The sequence below is a fragment of the Pongo abelii genome, chromosome 4, assembly GCF_028885655.2.
Source record: "Pongo abelii isolate AG06213 chromosome 4, NHGRI_mPonAbe1-v2.0_pri, whole genome shotgun sequence".
Lineage (NCBI taxonomy): Eukaryota > Metazoa > Chordata > Mammalia > Primates > Hominidae > Pongo > Pongo abelii.
Genome location: NC_071989.2, coordinates 86,885,221 through 86,912,124, shown reverse-complemented (window position 1 = coordinate 86,912,124; position 26,904 = coordinate 86,885,221). Strand labels below are relative to the sequence as shown.

Sequence of the window (26,904 nt, the reverse complement as noted above, 5' to 3'; positions counted from 1 at the left end):
TTCTGAGGTACTAGGGGTTAGGACTTTTGGGAGTATGAATTTTGGGAGACACCAAGTTGGCCATACTTACAAAAGGGAGGGAGGTGAACAATTCTAGGGAGAGGGCAGAGTCTGCGCACAGGTCCTAAGGTGAGAAAGAGATTACACATGTGGCTGGAGCCTAGTAAGCAGTGGGGTAGATAGCAGGGGCCAAATCACATCTCCTTGTAGTTTATGGGTAGGAAATTTATGGGTTTATTCTAACTGCAGTGGAAATTGGAGAGCTTTATGCAGGGGACAGACATGATCTCACCATGTTGTGGGTGTAGAATGAGTTGCAGGCAGACAAGAGTAGCAGTGGGAAGATAGGGCAGGAAGCCAGTGAAGCGTCTAGTGGATAGATGAAGTAGGCTGGGACCCAAGGGTGGCAGGGGACAGAGAAAGAGGTGTGTGTGTGTGCCAGGTGTATATTAGAGTTAGGTATGACAGGACTTGGAGAACTGGATGGGACCTGGGAAGTGAGGTTGAGAAAGGTATCAAGGATAACTTCTAAATTCTGAAAGGCAGAACTGGAGGAATTGTGAAAGACGGGGAGAAGTGGGAAAATTTGGGTTCAGGTTTTGATGGTGATAGGGTCAGGGGAACTGTTTTGGGCATGTTACATTTCAGCTATGTGTGAGGCTTCCAAAGAAAGAGGTCACTAGGCAGCTGAACACATATGGACCTGCGTACGTACAGTGAACTGAGAAGAGGCGAGGACATGGAGTCATGATGAGAGAGATGTTATGTGGAACCGTGGGAAAGAGTAACTAGGCAGAGGGGGAAGAGTTATGAAAGAAGCCTAGAAATACTTAGATATTTTTTGTTTCAACCATCCATGAAAGCCAAATCATCACGCTTCTATGTAACGGAGTGAAAGCATGACTGGGGTTGAGATAATGCTGAAGTACTGCCTTCTGATAAGTCAACTTGATGCAATGACAAAAGTTAGGTAACAGTAGGCAAAGTTGGAATTGGCATTAGAAAACCTTTCAGCAAGTGCTGGGTCACAATAAATGTTTGGTTGCATTTTCTGACAACTGTTGGAAGTTCCAGAGTTAATCCTGTGTTTCAGAAATTGTGGGACTGACCCACGAGCTTGTTGCACAGGTAAGCCATCCTGTTTCTGAAAAGAGGTGGATCACAAAGTGGCCTGTAGGGAAGACCAAATAATTCCCCTAAAAGGATATTTGAGCCACCAGAATAACTTGAATACTTACTCAAATAAGATCCCAGAAATTTGGGTCTTCAAGCATGAAAAAGATCATTTTGGTCTAAAACATAGAATATTGTTGCCACCTGGACTACTTCATCTCAGAGAACCATTGTATGGCATCTGTATAATGTAATTTTGAATACATATATAATGTCACATGTCCTAGGCACATCAGAAAATAATATGCCTAGGATGGCTAGATTGTAAGTTCCCCTCCCTCCCCTTACTCCTCCCCCATGACTTTAGAGGTGATCTACTTAATGGCATTTATTCATCTGGCTTAAATATACACTTACACACTGTACAATAGCTGCGAGACAATTCACAGTAGGGTGTCTTATTTTTTATTTTTTGAGATGGAGTCTCGCTCTGTTGTCCAGGCTGGAGTGCAGTGGTGTGATCTCAGCTCACTGCAACCTCCACCTCCCGGGTTCAAGCAATTCTCCAGCCTCAGCCTCCTGAGTAGCTGGGATTACAGGCACATGCCACCATGCCTGGCTAATTCTTGCATTTTTTAGTAGAGATGGGGTTTCGCCATGTTGGCCAGGCTGGTCTCGAACTGCTGACTTCAAGTGATCGGCTCGCCTCCGCCTCCCAGAGTGCTGGGGTTACAGGTGTGAACCACTGCGCCCAGCCTATAAAAAGTTTTAAGAATAACCATATGATTAATTCCTGCTATACTTCCCTTCCATTGAAAAATGTTTACAAACAATATAAGGTTTCTTGTGGAGTTTTCCAATCTCTCACCAGTCTTTCATTACACGAAACATCTGTTGATGCACTTGAGGATGAATAACCTTTCAATTGTTCTTGCTATTAAGCAGTTCTTTCTGACAGAAATTGGCCAGTATATTTAATTGTTTAAGGCTTTTCCTCAAAACCATATTTTCCTCATAAGCTTGCAATGACTTGGTAAAATCATTATTGCACATTTCAATATAAAGGGCTCCAGATCACCAGAGGAATATGGCAAGACATTTACTGAGCGTGGAGAGAGATCAAACTGGCTGCGGTCACTGGAATGTTCTAGCTCTGAAAGCGTGTAAGTAGAAATTCCTGAGACTAAGGGAAAATTTCAGATACTACAGTTTTCAGGTTATCACTGGAAGTGAAACAAACAACTGCTGAGGCATTGGTGGGGATATATGTTTCTTTTCTTCTTTTCTTTTCTATTTTTGAGATTTTGTTCTATTTGATCTGAGTGTGTAACTTTATAAATATTTATCTGCCTCTCCCCACCCCCATTTAAAAGTTTTCCAATTTGGAAGTCAGCACTTCCAAACTTTGTGAATATTTACAAACAATGAGAAAGTTCATTAATAGCACAAAGAAAGCTGCCATCAAAATACGTCACAAGAAACAGCGCTCAGGAAGAGGCAGAAATACAGGCATGGATAGTCTCTGGATCCTGTTCTCCATGTTATAACTTGTCATAACAGATATACAACTTGCTATGGTCCTTCTATTTGAAATGAAGTGAAAATATGTACCACTGATATTTTAAACAAACAAAATCAGGTTAATTCAAATAAATATCCTTTATTAAAGAAAAAGAGGAATATTGTTAAAAGCACCAAAACTGTAGGTTGTTACATTGCATGTACAACAAGAGAAAGGTGATTGCAATACTTGGTGTACAAGTACTTAACTCGAAGTCATGAGTGTAAAAAACATGAAATACAAAGCAATACAATTACAATGCAGAAAAGTTGCACTAAAGAGCAAAAGGCAACAGTCAAAACGATTACTGGAGATTTCATGGTATTGCTATAAATGCTTGCTTAGTTTTTCCTCTGTACTTTTAATACTTTAGAATGTTAATTGAACATATTTAAGTATTGTAAATTTGCAAGAGTTGGCATTTACAATACACTGTGCACACTGTCCATTTAATGTAATGGTACTAAAGCCATCCTTACAAGCCAAGCACAATGTGCTAGTGTTTTGCTTCTACCTTTTATAATATTGCACAAAGCTAGTAAATGGTGAATGAGTTTTCCATTAAAATTTTCATTTACCCAGAACCGATAAAAATCATGTCAGTCTCCTTAGCCCTAATGGGCAATTAATTATTCATGCAAAATAATCTGCAGCCTTCCATTTTTCATTAACTACATATTATGGTTTGCACACTTGGAAAGACATATAATACAATGAGAAATTCAATGAAACAATGGAGATTCTGTCAAAGTTAAAGAAGTCAGAAGTCATTGTACGGGTAGCATCATTTACCCCTCTTGGTTCACAAATGAAGGGAAAATGCCACCTAGTGATTATGCAGACTTCTTAAAACCAATATAATTAGTATTGGGAAAAGCTGGAATAATTTGTTACACCCTTTGATACCCACAGAACATGCAAGTAAAAAAAAAAAAAAATCCCCAAATTTCCCTTGTTAAAACAACTCAGTAACCAACATCCATACCTTGTGTTTTCATCTACATATCACTTTTCAAGGTCTTTCCTACCCACCAATAACTCCCCCAAATTTAGCCACTCTTAGTGTGCCTAATTAAAAACAACAAAAAACACCATCAAAAAACAAAACTTTCCCCTAACCCGCAAAACAAATGACGGCTTTGAGATTCAGTGTGAAATAACATTCATCAGTTATTTAACAAGTCAACCTCAGAGGTATTTTCTGTACATGCACCTTACAGTGGCATAATGTCTCTGCAGAAGGGAAGAGACAGTATAAATTTGGAATTCAATCAATTAAATCCTACAATTGCGAAGTTGTACATTTACTGCGGGCAAAACGTAGAAAACTTTACAATAAACACATCTTGAGAATAACCCAATGGGGAAACTTTTCATACATTCACACACACAAACGCACACTCTCGCCGAATCCAGACTCCCTCCCGCCTTTCCAAACCCTTTGCTTACATAACATAGTTTAAGCAACAATATAAACTCACTTTGTAGGAAAACTTAAATTACACTATATCGGATAAAAAATACCATTGCTTCATTTTACAAAGCAATTAAGCAGTGACCCTTCTTAATGTGCTTTAACTAAAGAGCACTTTGCAGCAAAGTTCAGAAATAACTAGTGAATTGTTCAGTAGCACTAAATAGATGCAACATGCTCTAACAGTAAGGTGCTTCCACTTTCTCACCCCTTTTCCATCTGAAATAAATCTTGCTGGTCACTCCTCTAACCATAGCTCTTTTTCTATGCTAAGCAGTAAGTGGGAAATAGAATCTGTTTAAAATGCACACTTAATTTTATGTTATCATTTACATTTAGTGCAATAATTAGGTAAAACTTAAGGTTTCTGCTTTCATTATCAAATGGCTGCATTTTAACAATGTGTCTGCAATGGTTTTCAAATGTCTTACAGCTATTCATTTTTTACAAGTAACCTGGTAAAGCGTATGAAATTTCAACTCCCTGATAGAGCCCTTAGGGGCCCAATAGTACTTTTTACACATTGGTATCTGATGTTAAGTTTGTAATACTTCAATAATAAAGCTGAAAAAAGAAAACCCAAAAAACCTTGTATTTAGTGAACAAAAAGCTTTGCCTAGGCTAAAAGCATTGACTTAAATTTATACAAACACACTCATGTGACTGTAACTTAAAAACGGTGTCTTAGGGAATGTGTAAAATTAAATTGTATTAATTGTATACTGATCCCATTCCAGAGAGAATGCTGCCCATTAGTTTTTGTTTCACTGATTTAAGAGTTTTAATTCTTAGTGTCTACTATGGCCCAAGTATGCTTTGCAACTTGACACACATTCTGTGATATAAAGTGGCCATGCCATGTGTTACCAAATATTACTACATAGTTCAACTTTGTGGAAACAATTTTTTTCCTTATTACATAGAGTAAGTGAAAGTGCTGAAAATTATTTTCTGGTTTCGTGTTATGAGAAAAGCTCTACATTTCTATTCCCACTATTACAGCTGTGTCTAGGAGTCTCCTTTTAAAAAATGCATTACAGAAATATTTCAGTTCCACAATGAAGAATTAAGGAATGATTGTTTTTATGCTGCTCACAAACTCAGTAAGCCTATACAATACAAGCAAAACCATTCTTCATCTTTTAAAAAATCCTCTTTAGCCAGGCATTCCTCATACTGCTGTAATATATACAATGATTTTAAATAATAATTAAGAATACCTTTCCTACACATGCTACATTGGTTATAATTTTGGTTGCATTAGGAGCCATTTGAAATTGACAATCAAGTGGGCAGTAACATTAATCTCAAAATGTCCCAAACTCATTTACTTGTTTTCCCTATTTTAAATGCATTGCAGCTGAGACTAGATTGGCAAATTAACTTCTAAATTGACTCAGCATAAGCAAACAGCTGTTTGTGGATACAGAAATCATATATTAACAGAAATGTGTCAAATATTTTGAAGCACATAAAAAGTACAGGCGAGTTTGGAACTGGAAATGTGAGCATCTACAAGTACCATCATAACTAAATATACACATATTTAGTATCAAGGCCGAAGATCCTCATTTTATTAGAGGCAAGAAGAAAAAACGACATTTAACCAGGCTTACATAATTTTTGTTGGGTTCTGAAGCTACTTTAAAATTAACAGGTGGGTTCCACTGGTAATGTCATCTTGATGGACAAGTAGACCCTAGTTATTTGAAATTTTATTATTATTTGTGAGTAACTCCAAAGGTTTTTGACCTGCAATCATTTGAAATTTTGTAGAAGTAGGAACCTGCACCTTAAGGCAAGGAAATGGATGTGTTGGAAAGTTATTTACAAGAGAATGGGCATAGCTGGCTGCCAACAATACTCTGCTTTAACCTTCTCTTCCAAGTGTGAGGTGACTCTCATGGAGAACTGTAACAGGATGGGTTGAGAGAGTTGTAGATGCATCCATGAGGCTGAGTGGAGTTCTACACACCCTCCACCTTCCACTCTTTGCTAGAGACTTATTATTACAGCACACTCTGGAAGACAGACCACAGGACATATGTATAAAATGAACCTATTTTATAATGGAATCTCGAAAGTAAAAGGGTAGCAAATTCCCTCTCAAGATATGAATGTTCCAGGGTTTTTGGTTAATTTAACACTATATCCGTCTGTATTTTTCTGAATTTGAATAAATGAAAAAAGTGAACAAGCATCCAAAGAACTGGATATATGAAATGTTGACACATGGGTATGTAAAAACTGGATAGCATAAAATTGATACATGATTTTGTAAAGGTTTGCAAATTTGCTTTAACTTTTTCAAATATATTCATATAACCAATCACTCTTTGGGTTAAGAAATATGCTTTAATATTTTACCAAGGGCAAATAGGACACTATCACCACCCCCATGCTGTTGAAGTTTCCATATTACATCTATATTTCTAATCTTCCCAGACAAGATGTGGGAATAGTGTGGGAACTAAAACCAATGTATTATGAAGATGCTGCAGAGAAGCTCCTAGTCTCATCAATAAATGTATTACTAACATTTAAATAAGAGATTGTGTCAGGCTGGGCACAGAGGCTCACGCCTGTAATCCCAGCACTTTAGCAGGCCGAGGCCGGCAGACTGCTTGAGTCCAGGAGTTCAAGACCAGCATGGGCAACATGGCAAAACCCTGTCTCTATAAAAAATACAAAAATTAGCTAGGGCATGGTGGCATGTGCCTGTTTTGTTTTGAAATAATAAAAAAATTGTCTTACATAACCTGTTGCCAGAAAATTTTCTCCCTAATTATTTTCAAGAAAACACTTTAAAATAACAAAGGTGTGAGCATTTCTTTTTTTCTCTAGGAATACCAGTTCATATACACTGGGCTTTTGCTCCAGTACTGCTTTCTGGGTTTAGGCCAGATAATTGTCTTAAAAGAAATAAAGTTATTTTTGGTATTTTAGTTCTTAACTCCCTCCACAGAAAGGCCAAGATCTGTCTTATGCAGAATTATATGTACAGGGTACTGTACACTGAGTCCAATGATCTACATATATTCAAGCCCACAACAATCCTGCTAAAAATCCGGAACATATAAATGTGTCCTTCAGGACTCCATCACAGCCAAAATCAGCACCTAAAGCTGTGTATAAGTTTAAAATTTTAGTGACGATAACAAAGGCATTCTCCCAAAATTCCATTCAGTGCATGTGAAGATGGTGAAATGCCAGCCATGGAGACTTGTCTCTACTTTCTATCTTTGTAGAGCACATGCTTTTCACTGTGGAGCATAAAAATAAAAACTTAAAATGGTGGTTTGTAAAAAGAGTTAAGATCTGCATCCCTATTATTGAATCTTGATTTTTGATTCTCAATAGGAAAGTCATGTCAGTTATAGCAATCAAGCAATAATTCAAACAAAATAAAAATAATTTGAAATATTATCAAAGTATTGCCTTCCATAAACAAGGATGCGCATAAAATTCAAACTATTATAAATTCAAGAAATATGAAGAGTGATTTAAAAGCATGGAAACTTCAAAACCTTACAAAGTATAAGACTCCTAAAAATATGCCATGTTAAAATGTTTCATGTTGTGAACATATTAATAGATGTATCTCCATAAATGCAGCTTTTCAGATGTTGCTGAACATCTTTATGAAAAATCCTTTGGATATGAGTAATGTGGACATTTTAGGTGTATTTCCATCTGATTTTAATGCCTGACTTACAGCTATCATGATAAACTTTCTCAGAGTATCACAGTATTTAATATAAGCTGATATGGAAGAAGCTATTTTTTCAGATGACTTTTCCGTGCACTGAAAGATGGTTCTCAAAGCAGTCCCAATACAGCTCACAGTAGATCTCTGTCAACCCAGTGTTCTTCCAACTTACAGCAAGCCCTAGCTTAACTGGCCATTACAAGGATGTAAATACGTGGATGGAAGGAGAATGTGCTTAAAAAACAGAAATCCAGAAGGCCTTTTCTTCATTGCAGTCAGGAACATTGCACATGTAAAATTCATGTTAACCATCACCTATTGGAACAACTGGAAAGTGATAACCTGCCAATTGTGCTTCCTTTCTTCACACCACTGAACCAATGCATTTTGGATCTAATGTTATCCAACTGAGGAACCAAGTGCTTAAACTGTTATTTTCCAAAAGAATCAGAACCAATCTTGAATGATATTTTTCTTCTGTTATGTCACCTGTTTACAAACAAAATAATACAGACCATTAAAAAAAGATGACCCTTTAAAGATACAGTGTATTTACGTTCCCTCAAAAAGTGTAAAAAAGACATTTTTTACAAAAGGCCATGACTGTATTCTTAAAGCAGTAAAAATGAAAACAAAATAATCTAAATACAGATTTTGATCACTTTTAAAAGACTATTAGATTTTCATTTTTATTATTTTTACTCTAACACTGTATCAAAACTATATACTAAAAAGGTAAATTCAGTCTAAACTATTTGTTCCATAAACTGCTAGTAGAGTAAGAACAATTAAATGGTGTCTTCAAAATGCAGTAGAAACTGTTTTTGTTAGATTAACATTTAGAGGACAGGATTAACACCAGTCTTTAAATGGATACTTCACCCGGGCATTTTATTGAAAAGTGTTGTGCTTAAGATCTATGGGGCTTACCCAAAGCACGGGAGCATTTATATAAAAGACATATTCATCAGATAAAAGCTGACAGGAACATGAATAAAGTACCAACTTAATACAGTTTTGCATTTTCTAATACTGTAGCTACATGTGGCTAATGAACACTTGATATGTGTCTAGTGTGACTGATTTAGTTTGATTTAAATCCAGTTTGATTTAAAAATCTAAAACAGTAAACAGTATTTTTCCATTAAATACAATTTTACTGTTTTGGTAGGACATTTCTCATTAAGTATCAGATACTTAGCATTCAAATTGAGATGTGCTACTAGTATATATAAAACATACACTGAATTTTGAAGACTTTGTGAAAAAAAGAAATAAAAAGCAATGTCCTTAGTTTTTAATGCTGATTATGTGTTGAAGGATACTACTTTGGCTACATTGTGTCAAATAAAATATTACAAACATCAGTTTCACATGTTCCTTTTCATTTTTGATGTGACTATTAGACATTTTTAAATTACATGTCTCAAACTATATTTCTTTTGAACTGCATTGCTATAGTTACTTTAGAAGACTACTACAGGGGCCCAGCACAGTGGCTCACGCCGGTAATCCCAGCACTTTGGGAGGCTGAGGAGGGTGGATCAGTTGAGGTTAGGAGTTCGAGACCGATCTGGCCAACATGGTGAAACCCCTCTCTACTAAAACTTCAAAAAAATTAGCTGGGCATGGTGGTGCGCCTGTAATCCCAGCTTGAACCCGGGAGATGGAGATTGCAGTGAGCCAATACGGCGCCAATGCACTCCAGCCTGGCTGACACAGTGAGACTCTATCTCAAAAAAAAAAAAAATAAAAGACTCTCACAGGAAACAAACTAGAAGCTTATTTATTTATTGAGACAGGTTTCCTCCTGCCTCAGCCTCCCAAGTAGCTAGGACTACAGGTGTGAGCCACCACGCCCAGCTACTTTTTGTATTTTTAGTGGAGATGTGTTTTGTCATGTTGCCCAGGCTAGTCTTGAATTCCTGGGCTCAAGTGATCCACCCACCCCCAGCCTCCTGAAGTACTGCAGAATTACAGGCCTGAAACTTAAAAGTTCACACCCAGCCTGAAACTTATTTTAAATCTCTATGTAATTACACACATTTTAAGAAATTTCCTTGAGCATGACTATGGCTATCTCTGGAAAGAGAAGAGTTTCAGAGGGGAACGAACAAGGCAGAACAAGGGACCTTCATTACCTACTTTATGAATATTCAAGAAATCAGCTCTTAAAAGTATGTAAGTACATTAATGACAAAATCTATAATCAAGAAATATGGCCAGGCACAGTGGCTCACACCTGTAACCCCAGCGCTTAGGGAGGCAGAAGCAGGTGGATCACCTGAGATCAGGAGTTCGAGACCAGCCTGGCCAACATGGTGAAACCCCGTCTCTACAAAAATACAAAAATTAGCTGGGAGTGGTAACACACGCCTATAATCCCAGCTACTCGGGAGGGTGAGGCAGGAGAATCACTTGAATCATGAGGCACAGGTTGCAGTGAGTCGAGATCACACCACTGCACTCCAGCTTGGGCAGCAAGAGTGAAACTCAGTCTCGAAGAAAGGAAAAAAAAAAAAAAGGAATCTATAATAAATTAATGGGAAATACAAATTGCGGTAAAGCCTTCTTAGCCATTTGTAAATAAAAAGTTCACAGACTTTTAGTCTCCATGATCACAAAGTAGTGATACACAGCTACTTCATCACTGCCTCATCAGTCCATACTAGTCTATGGTTTGCTTCTGGGGTAGCACACATTCAGTAAAGGGAGACTGCAAACTTCCAAGCTCATATATTTTCTAAGTGTTTCACTCTCAACATTGTACCACATATTCCAGCCATCAACCATCTCCCACACCCCCGAAAAAAGTTTTAAGCAATTTTCAAAGTGTATACACCATGCACCATGTTCTTAACATCTGATACTAAGGCTAAATTAGTAGCCAGAAGCTATGAGTAACATCCCAGTCACTTGAGTATACAAAATGCTGATGCAATGTCTAGGATTAGGCAGGATATGGTGGGATGGGAGGAGACAGACAAGGATAGGCTGACTTGAGCAGCTGCTGGTGTGCTGTGAATGGGCCACTGTGGACCATCTGTAATGAAAGAGCTAAACACACATTTATGTGAAGGTCCAGCTGTGGAATTAGTCAGTGCAAAGATGGTAGTTTTAGGCACAAGCTTAAGCAGCTTCCTGAGAAGCTACAGCAGAAGGAGACAACACATGGTAGCAAGAACTGTAAAGTGGGAGACAACCTACTAATATCCACTATGGAAAAGATTCCCAGTTAGACATACCTGAGAGTCTAGACATTCACAAACTGATATGCATCTCTCTCTCTATATATATATATATATATATATTCCTTTACAAAGCATAGTGGACATATGTACAAGCAAAAATAACTCGAAGTTACTTTGGGATCCAAGAACAGTAAGTCATACAAAGTGACTGTTACATGTAACTGTATACATAATAGGAAAAAAAGCAGGATAATGCTACTACTGAATGTTGGCTGAATCATGGTGAATTTAATATTACCCTTTTTAAGTTATTGATGGATGCAGATGCTGATGGGGGGGTAGAGTGGAGAGGTACTACAGGAATATTTACCTAATGAACCCATACCCAAAGGAACAGGTGAAACTGCTTTCAGTAATATTTTACCTAATATAACTAATAGAATCTTTCAGTATGTAATCAATTGTTTAACAACTGACATACATTACATTTTTATATTATGTCTTCAAAATCCAGATGTGTACTTGCATATACATTAGATCTACTCAGAATTCTTTTTTTTGGGCCAGGCATGGTGGCTCACACCTGTAATCCCAGCACTTTGGGAGGCTGAGGTGGGTAGATCATTTGAGGTCAGGAGTTCGAGACTAGCCTGGCCAAGATGGTGAAACCCTATCTCTACTAAAAATACAAAAAAAAAAAAAAAAAATGAGCCGGGCGTCATGGCAGTCGCCTGTAATCCCAGCTACTCAGGAGGCTGAGGCACAAGATTCACTTGAACCCAGGAGGTGGAGCTTGCAGTGAGCTGAGATCGTGTCACTGCACTCCAGCCTGGGTGAGAGAGTGAAACCCTGTCAAAAAAAGATTTTTTTTTCTTTGTTGTTCTACTCAGAATTCTTAAGTCAAGGACAGAATGTCCATTTTTAATAAGCTCCCCAAGTTAATTCTTATGATCAAACATGTTTTAAGAATTATTATGCTAATCGGGGTAACCATAGGGAGACCCTGTCTCTACAAAGAAATTAAAAAATTAGCCCGGCATGGTGGCATGTGTCTGGAGTCCCAGCTACTTGGGATGCTTGATCCCAGAAGGTTGAGGCTGCAGTGAGCCATGAACGTGCCACTGCACTCCAGCCTGAGCAACAGAGGGAGACTCTGTCTCTAAAATAAAAAAAGAAATTCAACAAAAATAATTCACAGGGCTAACACATGAATTAATTATTCCTTTACTTATTCCCTTCTAGGACTCAAGTCTTCCCTACTTTGGTGAAAGTTTGAAGCCTAGAGAAACATATTCCATCAAGAAAGAATAATAATTAATACAACATGTTTGTACACTCTATAAATTTTATACAAATTACAACATTTCAGTTACCATCATTATAAATTTGATATACTGTTTAATTTATACCATGTTATCTTTACTGTTTCTATATATTTGGTGTAATCTGTGCCATATTACTCTATAATTAGCTTATTAAAATGTAGTAGACTATAGCTCTCTATTATATTAGGAGAATGCTACATGTGTAACCAAAGAGAATCTTAATGTGTACAGGAGTATTCATTAGATATGTAGATAATTTTTATATATTAATGATACCTGCAAATTTGTCTAGATAATACAGTAACTGTGACAATAAGTAGTTTTTTCAGGGTTTAGAAAGTTAAATAATCAGACAATGCAACAATTTTTCCAGATTGATCTTAGAAAACTCCTTTGAGGTCAGCTAACATGACATCAAAATTCAGTGTGCATAACAGTTTGTTACTGAAATACTTTGTCAGAAAAGCCTTTTCATTTAAAAAAAAAATTGATTGATTTCTTTTTACAGACAGGGGTATCGCTATATTGCCCAGGCTGGATTTGAATGCCTGGGCTCAAGAGATCCTCATGCCTCAACCTCTGAGTAACTGGGACTACAGAAGCGAACCATTGAACCTGGAAAGCCTTTTTTTTTTTAGACTGAGTCTCACTCTGTTGCCCAGGGCAGTGGCACAATCTCAGCTCACTGCAACCTCTGCCTCCTGGGTTCAAGCGATTCTCTTGCCTCAGCCTGTCGAGTAACTGGGATTACAGATGCTCGCCACCATGCCCGGCTAATTTTTATATTTTTAGTAGAGAAGAGGTTTCACCATGTTGGCCAGGCTAGTCTTGAACTCCTGACCTCAAGTGATCTGCCTGCTTCAGCCTTCCAAAGCGCTAGGACTACAGGTGTGAGCCACCGTGCCAGGCCCTTTTCTGTTTTTTAGGGCAAGAATGAGACTGTCACTTTACTTGCAATTACAGCTGTAGAGCAGAAATTTTTAATGAGGAGGGCATTTTTAAAAATAGTATTTATATAGCAATAATCATTAAAAAGTTATCTTAAGTTTCTAGAAACTACAGAATTAAGTAAAACCTGAAGTTCATAAATTTGTGATCCATGCTAAAATTGGGTTATAAAACAAACAATATGCCTCAGGCTCAATAAAAAATACCCCAAACCTCATCATCCAATATAAAACCTGTATTACTGAATGCTACTAAAGACAATAAGGCCGTTTACTTGTTAGTTCTCCCAGTCTGTGCAAGGCAAAGCCTCCTCTTCATCCTCTGACTCTGGGGATGCTTCTTTAATTCTTCTAAGAGCTTCATGGATGCTCCGTGTTAGAGGGTCTGTATCGGGTAGAAGTGTGAAGGATTCTCTCAAAACATCCTTCTGTACCTTCTTCAATTTTACCCCTTTCCTTATTTGTGCCAAGATATTATTACTATCATCTTCATCAGGAAAAGGAGGCAGAGTTCGCTGTTCAACCTTTTTCAGATGAAAACTACCACGCTTCAAGGAGGCTAGCACCTCATCCATGGGTGAGCTCACTTTGGAAAATGAAACAGAACAGTATTACAGTTAGGACTGCACTTAATTAGAATGAAACTGTATAACCTCTACTGTTTGCAACTGTGAAAGCACAGGACGCTGAAACACCATCTGCAAAATGGATCATGAAATGTGTGCAGAAGGTGATCAGAACACAAGGGATCCTAATTATCCTTCTTTTTAGAAAATCCCAAGACCCAATCCATGGTGGGTACTATTGGTATTCCTATCATTTCCTACATAAGAGAAGTGACCAGATTGGGAACTGGGAGGTGGTCTTAGTAGTATTATGGGTGTGATTCCCAAAGGATTTCCATATTGCAGTTGCTCCACCCAAATTCAGAGTGATTGGGTTACACATTTTTAAAAATTAATTTTTGTTTACTATGGAGACTGTGCTTTTTTCATTTAGTTGTTTTACATGTGAAATCCTACTCAGATTACATCAAGAAATGTTTTATAGAATGGTCTTTCAGGTTAAAATGTAATATACAAGTAATATGTAATATTTATATAATGTTCTCCCCATGCAAAATGCAAATTCCTTAAAGGCAAAAGGCAAGGGTTATTCTCTGCTCTTTTCAGAAATAATTTTATTTGTGCTTGAATCTCTCATAACAAAAAAAATTAGAAAAAAAAATAGTAACCTTATTGAGGCACATCTGTCACGTTGTAAGTTGAACAGATTACTCCCTATTCTTCTTTGCTTCTTTATACAAATACACAAAAGTCCTCAACAAATGTATGAACAAATGTTACATGATCCTGCCAATGTCTTCCCTGTGGTGACAGTCCTTACCAGATATCTTACCCTTTCTGATATGAGTATTTTAAAAAAAATCTCAGGTTTAAAATCAAAATTTTTTCCCTAACACAAAAGGAGCCACCCATTATACATTACCAAACATGAATGTATCACTTTAGAAGATCTGTTTTTAAAACATGCCTAACAGCCCAAGAAGGCATACATTTCTGTGTACTTTATGCATTTGTGGATGTGGGTTACTAAGAATTCTCCTCTAGTGTGACTTTGAAAACCTGTTTACTATCAAATAATGTTCAAAAAATAAAGTGTTTTAAGCTTTGCAACGTCAAAAAATATAGTTTTTTACTATGCCTGATGTCATACAACAGATGGACCATGAAAATATCTTGACGTACCTCTCCTCCTCTGCAAACCTTCAGCAGTCTTTCTGAGCTTCTTCCGTGCACTGACCAGCTGGCTGCTGTCAAAGAGGTGTGCTGAGGGGGCACTGGCTGACTTTGGGATCCTCTTCTCATTCCCCTCCTTTCTAGGCAGATCTTTCTCCAGTGTCTCTAGGCCACTGTCCTTAGCAACAGGCAGAGGTGGTGGTGGGGGGGGTGGGGGAGGGGGAGGAGGTGGGGGAGGTGGTGGTGTTGGAGGAAGAGGGGATGGGAGTGGATTTATGGTAACAGAACATGGTTCGAGGTTGTTATTCAAAAGTGGAAGAGATATAGGGGGAGACAGTTCACAGGTAACACCACTGAGAGGTAATGAGGTGGCTTCAAGTTGTGTTAATGAAGTATCTTCAAGTTGTACAAGGCTCTGGGGTTCTGTTGTCTGTGATGGCCCATGCTTGACTCTTCCTTCTCCCACCTCTTCAGTTTTCTCTTCTACCTGTAACACACTTGGTAGAGAGTCACAGTGATCCTCTTGGAGAACAGGACTTGCTGCACCTTTTCTTCTTGCATGAGCTAGTCGTAATCTGGTTGATTTAAGTATGACTTGCCCAGGATACCTCTAAAATATCAGAAGTTATTGGAACTGGTTAAATGTTATTGAAACAATTTATGAGCACATGCCTATTTATTTTCTCCTTCAAATAAAAGATGTTATGTGGCCGGGTATGGTGGCTCACGCCTGTAATCCCAGCACTTTGGGAGGCCGAGGTGGGTGGATCATCTAAGATCAGGAGTTTGAGACCAGCCTGGCCGACATGGTGAAACCCCGTCTCTACTAAAAATACAAAAATTAGCTGGGTGTGGTGGCAGGCACCTGTAGTCCCAGCTACTCAGGAGGCTGAGGTAGGAGAATTGCTTGAACCCGGGAGGCGCAAGTTGCAGTGAGCTGAGATTGTGCCACCGCACTCCAGCCTGAGTGACAGAGCGAGATTCCATCTCAAAAATGTTATGTTGGCTTATTGGTTATTTCACCCTTAAAGTTATACAGAAAATCCGAAAGTACCTAATAGCTTACAAACAATTATGAATTTATTATTTGCCTATCAAATTCCATGATTAATTCAAATATTCAAAATTATGATTAAAAAAAGATTTTTAGTGAATAAAACTACTAAATGTATAAAACACATAGCATGTAAAATGCAAAACATAAGTGATGTCAAATGTATAAATGCTACTGGTATGCAAAAAGTTTCCTATGTTTTCAAATGCACACACGAGAAAATTAAAATATTCTTTAACAGGTTACTTGGCAGTTTTAAAAAGCTCCAACAACTATATATCCATTTTATGACAGAATAAAGAGAGAATTACATTTTTTTTCAGTACTTACTGGTAGAACTCTTATACATATTTTTTTTTTTTTGAGACAGGGTCTCACTCTGTTGCCCAGACTGGAGTGCAGTGGTACGATCACAGCTCACTGCAGCCATGACCTCCCTGGCTCAGGTAATCCTCCCACTTCAGCCACCCAAATGGCCGGAACCACAGGCATGTTCCACCATGCCAGGCTAATTTGTATAGAGACAGGGTTTCGCCATGTTACCCAGGCTGGTCTTGAACTCCCTGGCTCAAGCAATCCACCTGCCTCAGCCTCATAAAGTGCTGGGATTACAGGCGTGAGCCACATTTACTTAATAACAAGTCTTATCCCCTGCCTCACCTCCTTTTTTTCCACTGTAACACTTGTTCAAAAGCCTACTTCACCTATAAAGTGATCCTTCAGCATGCATAACTGAAGTAAGGCTCCAGAGTACTTTAAAAATGAGAACTGTGAGGCTTCAGCACAGTTCTGAGGAGATGTGTGGATACTGTGGTATCAGTGTGTGGTCATGGCTTACCCTGGCAAGAGAACTGCTGAAGCATTTCTCAAATATGCTGCTCCCCCCCACCTCTAATTCTGCCAATGGTCATTTGATGTATTACCACCACAGATTGATGTATGTGGAATAAATAACAAGTTGATGCTTGAGCTGGATAGTCAGTCGTAATTTAACTAATTTTTTAAACTCAAGAGGAATCTAGGTTTCCCAGAGGCCCTTATCATTCCTCTTATACTACTGAAGCTGTGGGTCAAAGATCACAAGAATACTAAATTCGGAAAACCACCAGAGGAAATGGAGCCATGCCATCAAAACAATTTTAAAAAGGACTTCCATGGTTACAATAGTTTATAAATAAGGGAAAACCAAGTTTTTCCCACAAAGAAATCCTACAGGTGTGTATGTAGCTCTGTTTAAAAAAAAAAAGAAAAACAATAAATGGACCATTACTTTTAATACCTGTTTAAATGTTCGAAGTCTATCCAGTGTTCTCTGTCTCTCTTGGCTAACCCAGGCACTTTTTCTTTCTTCTTCATCATGTAATTTTTCTCTCTTCTGGTAAAAAATTAATAATAATTCCATTATGCTGCGTCCCAATTTTTATCATTAATAGGAAAAAAGATGAGAAGTTATCCTAATGTGGGCCAAAGGGGATGATTCATTGAACAAAATTTTTTATAGCACGAAACATGAAATATTTTTAATACACAGTTTTAGTGTAAAATACTTCTAGCTGCTATATTATGCTAACTTAAATGTAGATGACTTTAAAAAATAAAATCAGCAACCAGCCAGACACGGTGGCTCACATCTATAATCCTAGCACTTTGGGAGGCTGAGGCGGGTGGATCACTTCAGGTCAGGGGTTCGAGACCAGCCAGGCCAACATGGTGAAACCCTGTCTCTACCCAAAATACAAAAATTAGCCGGTCGTGGTGATGCATGCCTGTAATCCCAGCTACTTGGGAGGCTGAGGCAGGAGAATCGCTTGAACCTGGGAGGCGGAGGTTGCAGTTAGCCGAGATAGTGCCACTGTACTCCAGCCTGGGCAACAGAGTGGGACTCTGTCTCAAAAAAACAAACGAACAAAAGCAATCAAATCAACAACCAATATAGCCAGCAGTTAGAAAAATATTTTTCAAGCATTATCCATGAATCATCTGGTTTAGTATCACACCTTATTTTTGGCAGTTATCTAAACACACTTTTAATTTTCCCTATAGAGCTGAATCATCTAAAAGCTATATAATAAAATCTCATTTGGTAAAATTAATTTTAGTTAAATAAATGAAAAGGCTTTCTATATAGGTAAATGGGTTGTCTATTTTCTTGCTTTGTTTTAAAAAACTAGAGATACCTCCCAGAAGACCAGACAATTTCACATGGAAATTAACTACCCTCTCTTCCATTATTCTCCTGTCCTTTTCAAATCCAACTCCCCATTCTATTCTTCTATCATTTCTCTCCTCTTCCCCACCAGCTTTCCCTAAACAATATAATTTCTAATGAGAATTACTGTTGCATTTGCACTGGGTGATTATATCATAAACTCTAAGAAGAAAGTATGAGCAGGGAGATAAGGGTGGCAGGGAGACAACAGGAAATTGGAAAATAAAGCCAAGTGTGGTGGCTCATGCCTGTAATCCCTGCACTTTGGGAGGCTGAGGCAGGAGGACTGCTTGAGGCCAGGAGTTGAAGACCAGCCTGAGCAACACAGTGAGACCCTATCTCTACCAAAAAAAAAAAAAAGGTGTGGTAGGCTAATTATTCTGAATAAAATGCAATCTGGTGATATACTATTAATTTACACAAAAGGACACAAAGATACACCACACATGAACACAATTCAAAAGGGCTCTTAGAGCCTGAAATAAGTTAGCATGTGCCCAAGACAAGCATACGCCACCGCGCCCAGCTATTTTAAAAATTTTTTATAGAGACAGGGTCAGCCTGGTCTCGAACTCCTGGGCTCAAGTGATCCTCCTGCTTCAAAGGCTAGGATTACAGACAGGAGCCACCATGTATGTTTTCTTGAAGTGAAAGCCTGGAGTTTTGAGTGTGCTTATAAAAAACAAGAGTTCATTCTTTAATGGGGAAAACAGAATTCTCTTATCCAATTTGTCTCTGAGCTAATAACAATTTAAAATAGTAGTATTAATAAGTAATCCTCATATTTTGTTTTAGAGAGTTTACTATCAAATATTAAAATAAAATTCCTTAGTCTTGCATATTTAATTCACAAGGATGTCCAGGGGAAGCTTGCAATAATAAGGTTAACATCTAAGAATCTATATTTTAAACAATCCACCACGTAATAGGTTCTGACACTGGTGGTTTAAAACTAGCATTGAAAAACAATGATCTATTTTGATCTAAGCTAACTTTCATTATGCTTTATCTGTATATGTTAAAGATGACTAGTTATTTAATGGATTCATTCTCTGACAATTATATATTCCAACCAAGGTATTAGGCAAAATTCTAAGGCAGATGACATTTATCTTTGGGATTCCCTTAAGAATCAATTTCTTGGCCAGGAGTGGTGGCTCACACCTGTAATCCCAGCACTTTGGGAAAGCGAGATGGGCAGATAACTCAAGGGCAGCAGTTTGAGACCAGCCTGGCCAACATGGTGAAACCCCGTCTACTAAAAATACAAAAATTAGCCAGGTGTGGTGGCATGTGCCTGTAATCCAAGCTACATGGGAGGCTGAGGCAGGAGAATGGCTCAAACCCAGGAGGTAGAGGTTGCAGTGAGCAGAGATGGCACCACTGCACTTCAGCCTGGGTAGAGTAAGACTCCATTTCGAAAAAAAAAAAGGAAAAGAAAAATAATCGATTTACTAATTTTTACTCCTGTTGCCCCCAAAAAACAGATCTGGGAAAAAGATCTGATGCTCATTCATTCTAAAAAGTTAATTAGTTATTCCCCTCCACCAAAATCTTATGTTTTATAAAAAGAAATATATTGGAAGTGTGGAACCTTCATAAGTAAACTGATAATGCAAGTACAAATGGTTATAGCAGGGAGCAACTTACTCATCTCACTGTCATGCTGGTCCCCTGACTAATCTTACAAAGCAGTTTCTGACCCACAGAAATAGTAATGAAAAATAAAAGTACATTAATTAATCTATTTCTAGGTTCTAGGAGAAAGGTAATCTTACAGTTTATGGGTAGTTTGGCTAATTTTATGTGGTTAAAATGAAGAGTAAGGGGCAGCATTAGCTAAGAATGTGCCTTAAGGAGTAATGGAGACAAAGGCCCTTTGGCCTTTAGTATGATGCTAAAGACAGAAAATTTTAAAAATATCCAAATATAGAGATATGGTCATGTTGGCATTTCTGATATTTAAGTACAAATTACTGGTGTTAACTAATTTAAGACACATCTGAAAAGATGACTGTCAGGATAATATATATTGTGTGGGATGCAGCACAGCAATATGGGAGTAGGAGAAGGTTTCTAATGTAACTTTATATAAAGTGAACTAATATTCTCAGCAAACTAGGAATAGAGGGGAACTTCCTAATATTCTTAGCAAACTAGGAATAGAGGGGGAACTTCCTCTGCTTGATAAAGAACATCTATCCCAAAACCTGCAGGTAACATCACACTTACTGGTGAGAAACTAGAGCTTTCTTGCTAAGATCAGGAACAAGACAAAGATGTCCCCCTTACCACTCCTTTCAACATTATACTGAAGTGCTAGCTAATGCAATAAGAGAAATAAAAGCTGTACAGAAATAAAACTGTCTTTGAAGACAGATGTAGAAAATCTGAAAAAAAAACTGACAAAAAAATCTGGATTATAGATTATAAGAAAAGCTTAATTAACAAAAGTCAATTGTTTTGTAATACACCAGCAATGAACAATTGGAGTTTTCAATTAAAAACATAATACTATTTATATTGCCATCTCCCTGACAAAGAAGAGGAAGAAAGACTTAGGTATCTTAGGTATAAATCTTACAAAAGGTGTACAAGATCTTTATGAGGAAAATTATAAAACTCTGATGAAAGAATCAAAGAATTAAATAGGTGAAAAATATTCTTTGTTCAAGGATAGGAATATTCAATATTAAGATGTTAGGTGTAGGAGAAGGCGGCAGAGGCTAAAATAAAAATAATACTTAAAAAGCAAAAAAACTAAAAGAAGAAGTATTTTAAAATGAAAAAAACAAAAAAGATATTAGGTCATCCCTACTTGACTTATAAATTCAACACTGTCCCAATCAAAATCCCAGCAATTTTTTTGTGGCTACTGACAAGCTGATTCTAAAGCATATATGGAGAGGCAAAAGACCTAGATGAACAAAACAAAATAGGACACCCAAAAATAGACTGAAGAGACAGAATCATTTGATCTTTGACAAAGGAACAAGACAATTCAATGGAGAAAGGACAGTCTTTTAAACAAATGGTGCTGGAACAACAGGAAGTCCACAAGCCTAAAAAATCTAGACACAAACCTTATACCCTTCACAAAAATTACCTCAAAATGGATCACAGACTTAAATACAAAACACAAAACTATAAAACTCCTAGAAGATAACATAGGAGCAAATCTATCTGATTTGGGGACTGCAATGACTTTTTAGATGCAACACCAAAGGAATGAACCATGATAGAAAGTGCTGGTAAATTGGACTTTGTTCAAACACTTCTGTTCTGCAACAGACACTGTCAAAAGAATGAGAAAACAAGCCACAGATCATGAGAAAATATTTGCAAAACAAAGGGACATATCTGATAAAGGAGTGTAAGCCAAAATATATGAAGAACTCCTAAAACTCAACAATAAGAAAATAAAAATCCAATTTAAAAAATGAGCAAAAAGGCCGGGCACGGTGGCTCATGCCTGTAATCCCAGCACATTTGGAGGCCAAGGAGGGTAGATCACTTGAGGTCAGGAGTTCAAGACTAGCCTGGCCAACATGGTGAAACCCATCTCTACTGAAAACAAAAATTAGCTGGGCGTGGTGATGCATGTCTGTAGTCCCAGCTACTCAGGAGGCTGAGACAGGAGAATTGCTTGAACCTAGGAGATGGACGTTGCAGTGAGCCGAGATCGCGCCACTGCACTCCAGCCTTGGTGACAGAATAAGACTCCAAAAAAAAAAAAAAGAGCAAAAGATCTGAACAGACACCTTACTAGAGATATATACAGCGGCAAGTAGGCATTTGGACAGATGCACTCTTTCGCTCTCTGTATATGTATCTGTTTATCTATATATCTGCATTAGAGATTTGCAAATTAAAACAACAGTAAAAGCCAGGCCCAGGAGTCCATGCCTGTAGTCCCAGGAGGTTAAAGCAGGAGTACTGCTTGAGCCCAGGAGTTTGCGGCTAACCTGGGCAACCTATCAAGACTCCATCTCTTAAACACACACACGCACCCACACACACCAAAAGATACCACTATACACCTGTCAGAATGGCTAAAATTCAAAAATGTAACAACAGCAAAATGCTAGAGAGGATGTGGAAAAACCTGAACTCTCATTCATTGCTTGTGGGAGTTCAAAATGGAACAGCTACTATGGAAAACAGTTTTGCAGTTTCTCACAAAACTAAATACACTCTTACCATACTCTCCAGCATTCATGCTCCTTGTTATTTACCCAAATTGGCTGAAATTTATGTGCACAAAAAGCCCTCCATGGGTGTTTATAGCAGCTTTATTAATTGCTGCCAAAGCTTAGAAGCAACCAAGATGTCCTTCAATAAGCACATGGATAAAGAGAGACATCCACACAATGGAACATTATTTGGTGTTAAAATGAGCTATCAAGCCATGAAGACATGGAGCAACCTTAAATGCACGTTACTATGTTAAAGAGGCCAACTGAATAGGTTACATACTGTATCATTCCAACTACACATTGGTAAAGGCAAAACTATGAAGACTATAAAAAGATCAGTGTTTGCTAGGGGCTTGGGGAGAGAGAGGGATGAGTAGTGGAACAAAGGGATTTTCGGAGCAGTGAAATTATTCCATATGATACTATAATAGCAGATTCATGTCATTATACACTGTCAAAACCAACAGAACACAAAACACCAAGAAAGAACCCTAATGTAAGCAACAGATTTTGGGGAATGGTGATGTTCAATGTTTCACTGATTTTAACAAATATTCCACTCTGCGGGATGTTGACAGTGGAAAGGCTATCAAGTGTGGGGACAGGAGTATAGGAGATGTTGACGGTAGGGGAGGCTACGTGTGTGGGTTGAGGGTACAGGAACTCTGTACTCTCCAATCAATTTTGCCTAAAAACTGCTCATTATATAAACTGAACTAATATTAACATCCAGTTATAAGTTTTTTTATCATTCTCTACAGATTTTATCCACTCTAAAACACGTAAAAAAATAAAGTTTTGTTCAAAATCTTCAAATCCAAACTTACTAGTTGTACTGTGTGATGGGTTCTATATTCATCTTCAATCCGAGTGCGCTGTTGGATTTTTTCATTGTGTTTTGCAATACATATTTCCTGTAAATACATAAAATGTGTTTTAATACAAGTGAAACTTGGAAGACTCTGAACACCACACCAAGGTTAAATTTTGATCTTACTATATACCACCTACAGAACAAAGTATCACATTGACCACCTCTTGTTTCTTATCTGGACGACTGAAGCTGTAAAAGCCAAGTAACCAGGATCTTACAAAAAGACTCCTCTATTAAACTATTAACTACTATAGACCTCCTGGTTTCTCTTTTTTGAAGGAGGAGAGATGGGGCAAGGTGAACTGAAGGGGGTTGTCCTGAAAGGTCTCTTTCAGATCTGAAGTCTGCATCCAGAAGATTCCACATCTCATCATACTTTTTCTGAGAGACGGGGTCTCACTATGTTGCCCAGACTGGTCTTGAACTCCTGGCCTCAAGTAATCCCCCTGGCTCAGCCTCCTGAGTCACTGGGATTACAGGCATGAGTCATGGCACCTGGCTTCATTATGCTCTTTAAACATGTCTGGGCAAAAAAGAATATGAAAGTATTTACTTATATAAAATATGTATTGTTAAGCTCTCTCCGACAAGTTAAAGACCATGAATTTTTTGTCCAGACTGGCTTAAACAATACGGGATCTGAATCTTTTGGTCACAGACATAAGAGCTGCAAGAGACCTGGAAGACTAGAAAGTCAAAATTATCAAAATTATTTAGAAACTATGAAAAAAAAAGCATATATTTTCCAATCACAATATAAAACAGGATTTTTACAATAACTGTGAGATATGCACTACTTTATAAAATTATGCACTATATTCTGGTAACTTTTTACCAGTACCAAGCTAAATCTTCATTTACCCTGTGTCCTTTCCTAAGGAAATATTTGGAGAAGTTTTCCAGATAAAAGGGTTAGTCTCCAACATTCCAAAGCTATACTAAAATGATCTAAAATGATCACTTTTTTTTTTTTTTTTTGAGATGGAGTCTCACTGTTGTCCAGGCTGGAGTGTGGTGGCATGATCTCTGGCTTACTGCAACCTCCGCCTCCCAGGTTCAAGAGATTATCCCATCTCAGCCTCCCAAGTAGCTGGGACTACAGGCGCATGACATCACGCCTGGCTAATTTTTTGTATTTTTAGTAGAGACGGGGTTTCACCATGTTGGCCAGATTGGTTGAACTCCTGACCTCAAGTGATCCGCCCACCTTGTCCTCCCAAAGTGCTGGGATTACAGGCGTGAGCCACCATGCCCAGCCTAAAATGATCACTCTTTCAATTAGAGAAAGTTAAATAATAACCTTTGAAGTCAGTAAACTGTTATTTTAAAGCAAAATGTCATTTTTTACTTCATGTTCTTTACCCACTCTGGTTCACTCTATTGCCTATCAAGAATCTATCCAGTGCAATGGGGAAAACAAAGGGCATGTTAGATAGTGTCATGACTTAGTGATACAGTAACTCAGGTCTCTGAGTGTCTAGGACAGAATCCTACCCCTGCTCCATATTAGCTGCTTTTCCTTAGGTGATTTATGTCACTACTAGAAGCGTTGGTTCCCTTGCTTATAAATGAGGATACAGGTCCACAATCCCTTATCTAGAACAGAGGTCAGACATGTTCTGAAATTCAAAGTTTTTTGATAATTTAGAGAATGGTGGTAAGTTGTATATACCATATATATCCTAATAAGCAAGATCTGAAACCATATCCCATAATAAGTAGTAATAGTTAAATGAATTGTCAAAGTGAGAATAAGATAATAAATAACTTCATGTTAGCTCAGGTCTGGTTTTGCCCCCAAATGAAGTATGAAAATGATTCTAATTTTCTGAGCTCTCTGGATTTCATTTGACTACTGGGAGAATTAAAGAAGATAAAAAACAAAGAAAATTGTTGTTTTTGTTACTCTTCTTGAAATGCTTAATCACAAAACATTGACTTCACCAGCACAGCCGGAGACCACCTATCTCCACTCTTTCAAGGGATGAGGCAGGACATGAACTGTGTATGCGATCTTATGATGAGTGCCAGAGAAACCAAGAAGCCAGTGACCTTGGGCATGTCGATATGTAAACAAGGGAATATATAGGATCATGTTACATAGGGAGGCATTTGTTTTTCCTTGTATATTTGATCTTCTCAGTAGCTTTCCTTTTAGGACTTAGTGTTTTGCATTTCCTATCTTTTCACCACCCTTCCTTATTTCACTACTCCTTCCCTCTGCAGTTCTGCCACCTCAGTTGCTGGGCTTGGGGTACAGACACACAAGTGTAAATGGAGAGATTCTCCAAGGCTGGGTTTCCCTACTTCAGATTTAGATTAACACAGAAATGAAGACTGAGGAATACTGACTAAATTGCTATGAGCTAACACTTATCAACAAGGGAAGAGCTGGTATTAAGCTGGTATTAAGTTCAGCCTGAAGCTCTTAATGCTGCTAGAAGAGTACACAGCTCTGTGGGCCATGGTCACCAAGGTTGCTCCTCTTCACCCCTCACCTGTACAGTTTCCTTTGCTATTCCATCAGTCACTGCTTTAGACCTCTGCTGCACTCCCTTCTCAGACCACCGAGATCTACTCCTTGCCCCCAACTTTTCTCGAAACCCTCAACATAAGGCCCCAACAGTCTCCCAATATTGGATGTCATGGAGTCATTTCTTTCTTCCTTTACCTTTCTGGAGCACCTGAGCCTACTGACCAACCTGTTGTGTGGAATCATCATCTTCACTTCTGTGACTTCAAGCTCTTCCACTTCTTCCAACTTCGATTACCCTTTCTCTTTGATCCCTTTCTTCTGCACACTCTCAAATGTTCCCCAGTGTTCTTTCCTTAGAGCCTTTCTCCTCGCACTACATCACAGCAGCTCAGTCTTTCATAACCTGTGCCCTTTACAATGCTTTCTCACCCCTAGCCAAGAATGTTTTGCTTCCTGAATTACAAATATTAAATACAATGAAGGTTTTTCTTCCTCAAACTATGTATCTACCCTGCTCCACCACCTTCCCTTGCTCTTTCCTATCAGCCTCCTACCTCCACCCCATCATTCCTAAGAACACCCTCCTCAGGCTGGGCACAGTGGCTCACACCTGCAATCCCAGCACTGTGGGAGGCTGAGGATTGCTTGAGCTCAGGAGTTTGAGACCAGCCTGGGCAACATAGTGAGCCCCCGTCTCTATTAAAAAATAAATAAAATATTTAAAAAATCACCTGCTCAGTATGTTGTTCTGAGACCATCTCATACACTCTTATAAGACCCAGGTGCCCAATTGTCTCAACTGTCTCACAGCCATCTCTACCTGGATGCCCAAGACCTCTTATATGCAAGTCTAAAACTCAGCTTATCACCTCCCACCCATATGTGCTCTTTCTCTGGGTTTTCCATCTTGGTTGGTGACACCACCATCTACCTCAATGCCCAATCCAGAAACCAGAGGGCTGATAGAGAATGGCTCTTCCTCCCTCCTTCACCACATCACTAAATCCTACTTTTTCTGCAAAGTGTCAGATCTAGA

At 38.2% G+C, this 26,904-nt stretch overlaps 1 protein-coding gene across 3 annotated transcripts in view; it reads right to left on the bottom strand.

The window, feature by feature from the left end:
* Positions 1–1,495: 1,495 nt before the first annotated feature.
* The window catches only part of JMY (junction mediating and regulatory protein, p53 cofactor), a 99,032-nt gene continuing 73,623 nt past the window's right edge, over positions 1,496–26,904 (bottom strand). The window contains exons 7-11 of one of the 3 annotated variants that reach the window (XM_054555662.2): positions 23,346–23,432; positions 17,393–17,488; positions 15,069–15,669; positions 13,596–13,906; positions 1,496–1,869 (exon numbers count right to left, since the gene is read on the bottom strand). In XM_054555662.2, the coding sequence (XP_054411637.1) occupies positions 13,599–13,906; positions 15,069–15,669; positions 17,393–17,488; positions 23,346–23,432 (1,092 nt within the window). In that variant the 3' untranslated portion in view covers positions 1,496–1,869; positions 13,596–13,598. Of the gene's footprint in view, positions 1,870–2,753; positions 8,347–13,595; positions 13,907–15,068; positions 15,670–17,392; positions 17,489–23,345; positions 23,433–26,904 lie in introns of those variants that run through there. The other 2 variants (XM_024247531.3, XM_054555663.2) reach the window with 2 other exon arrangements.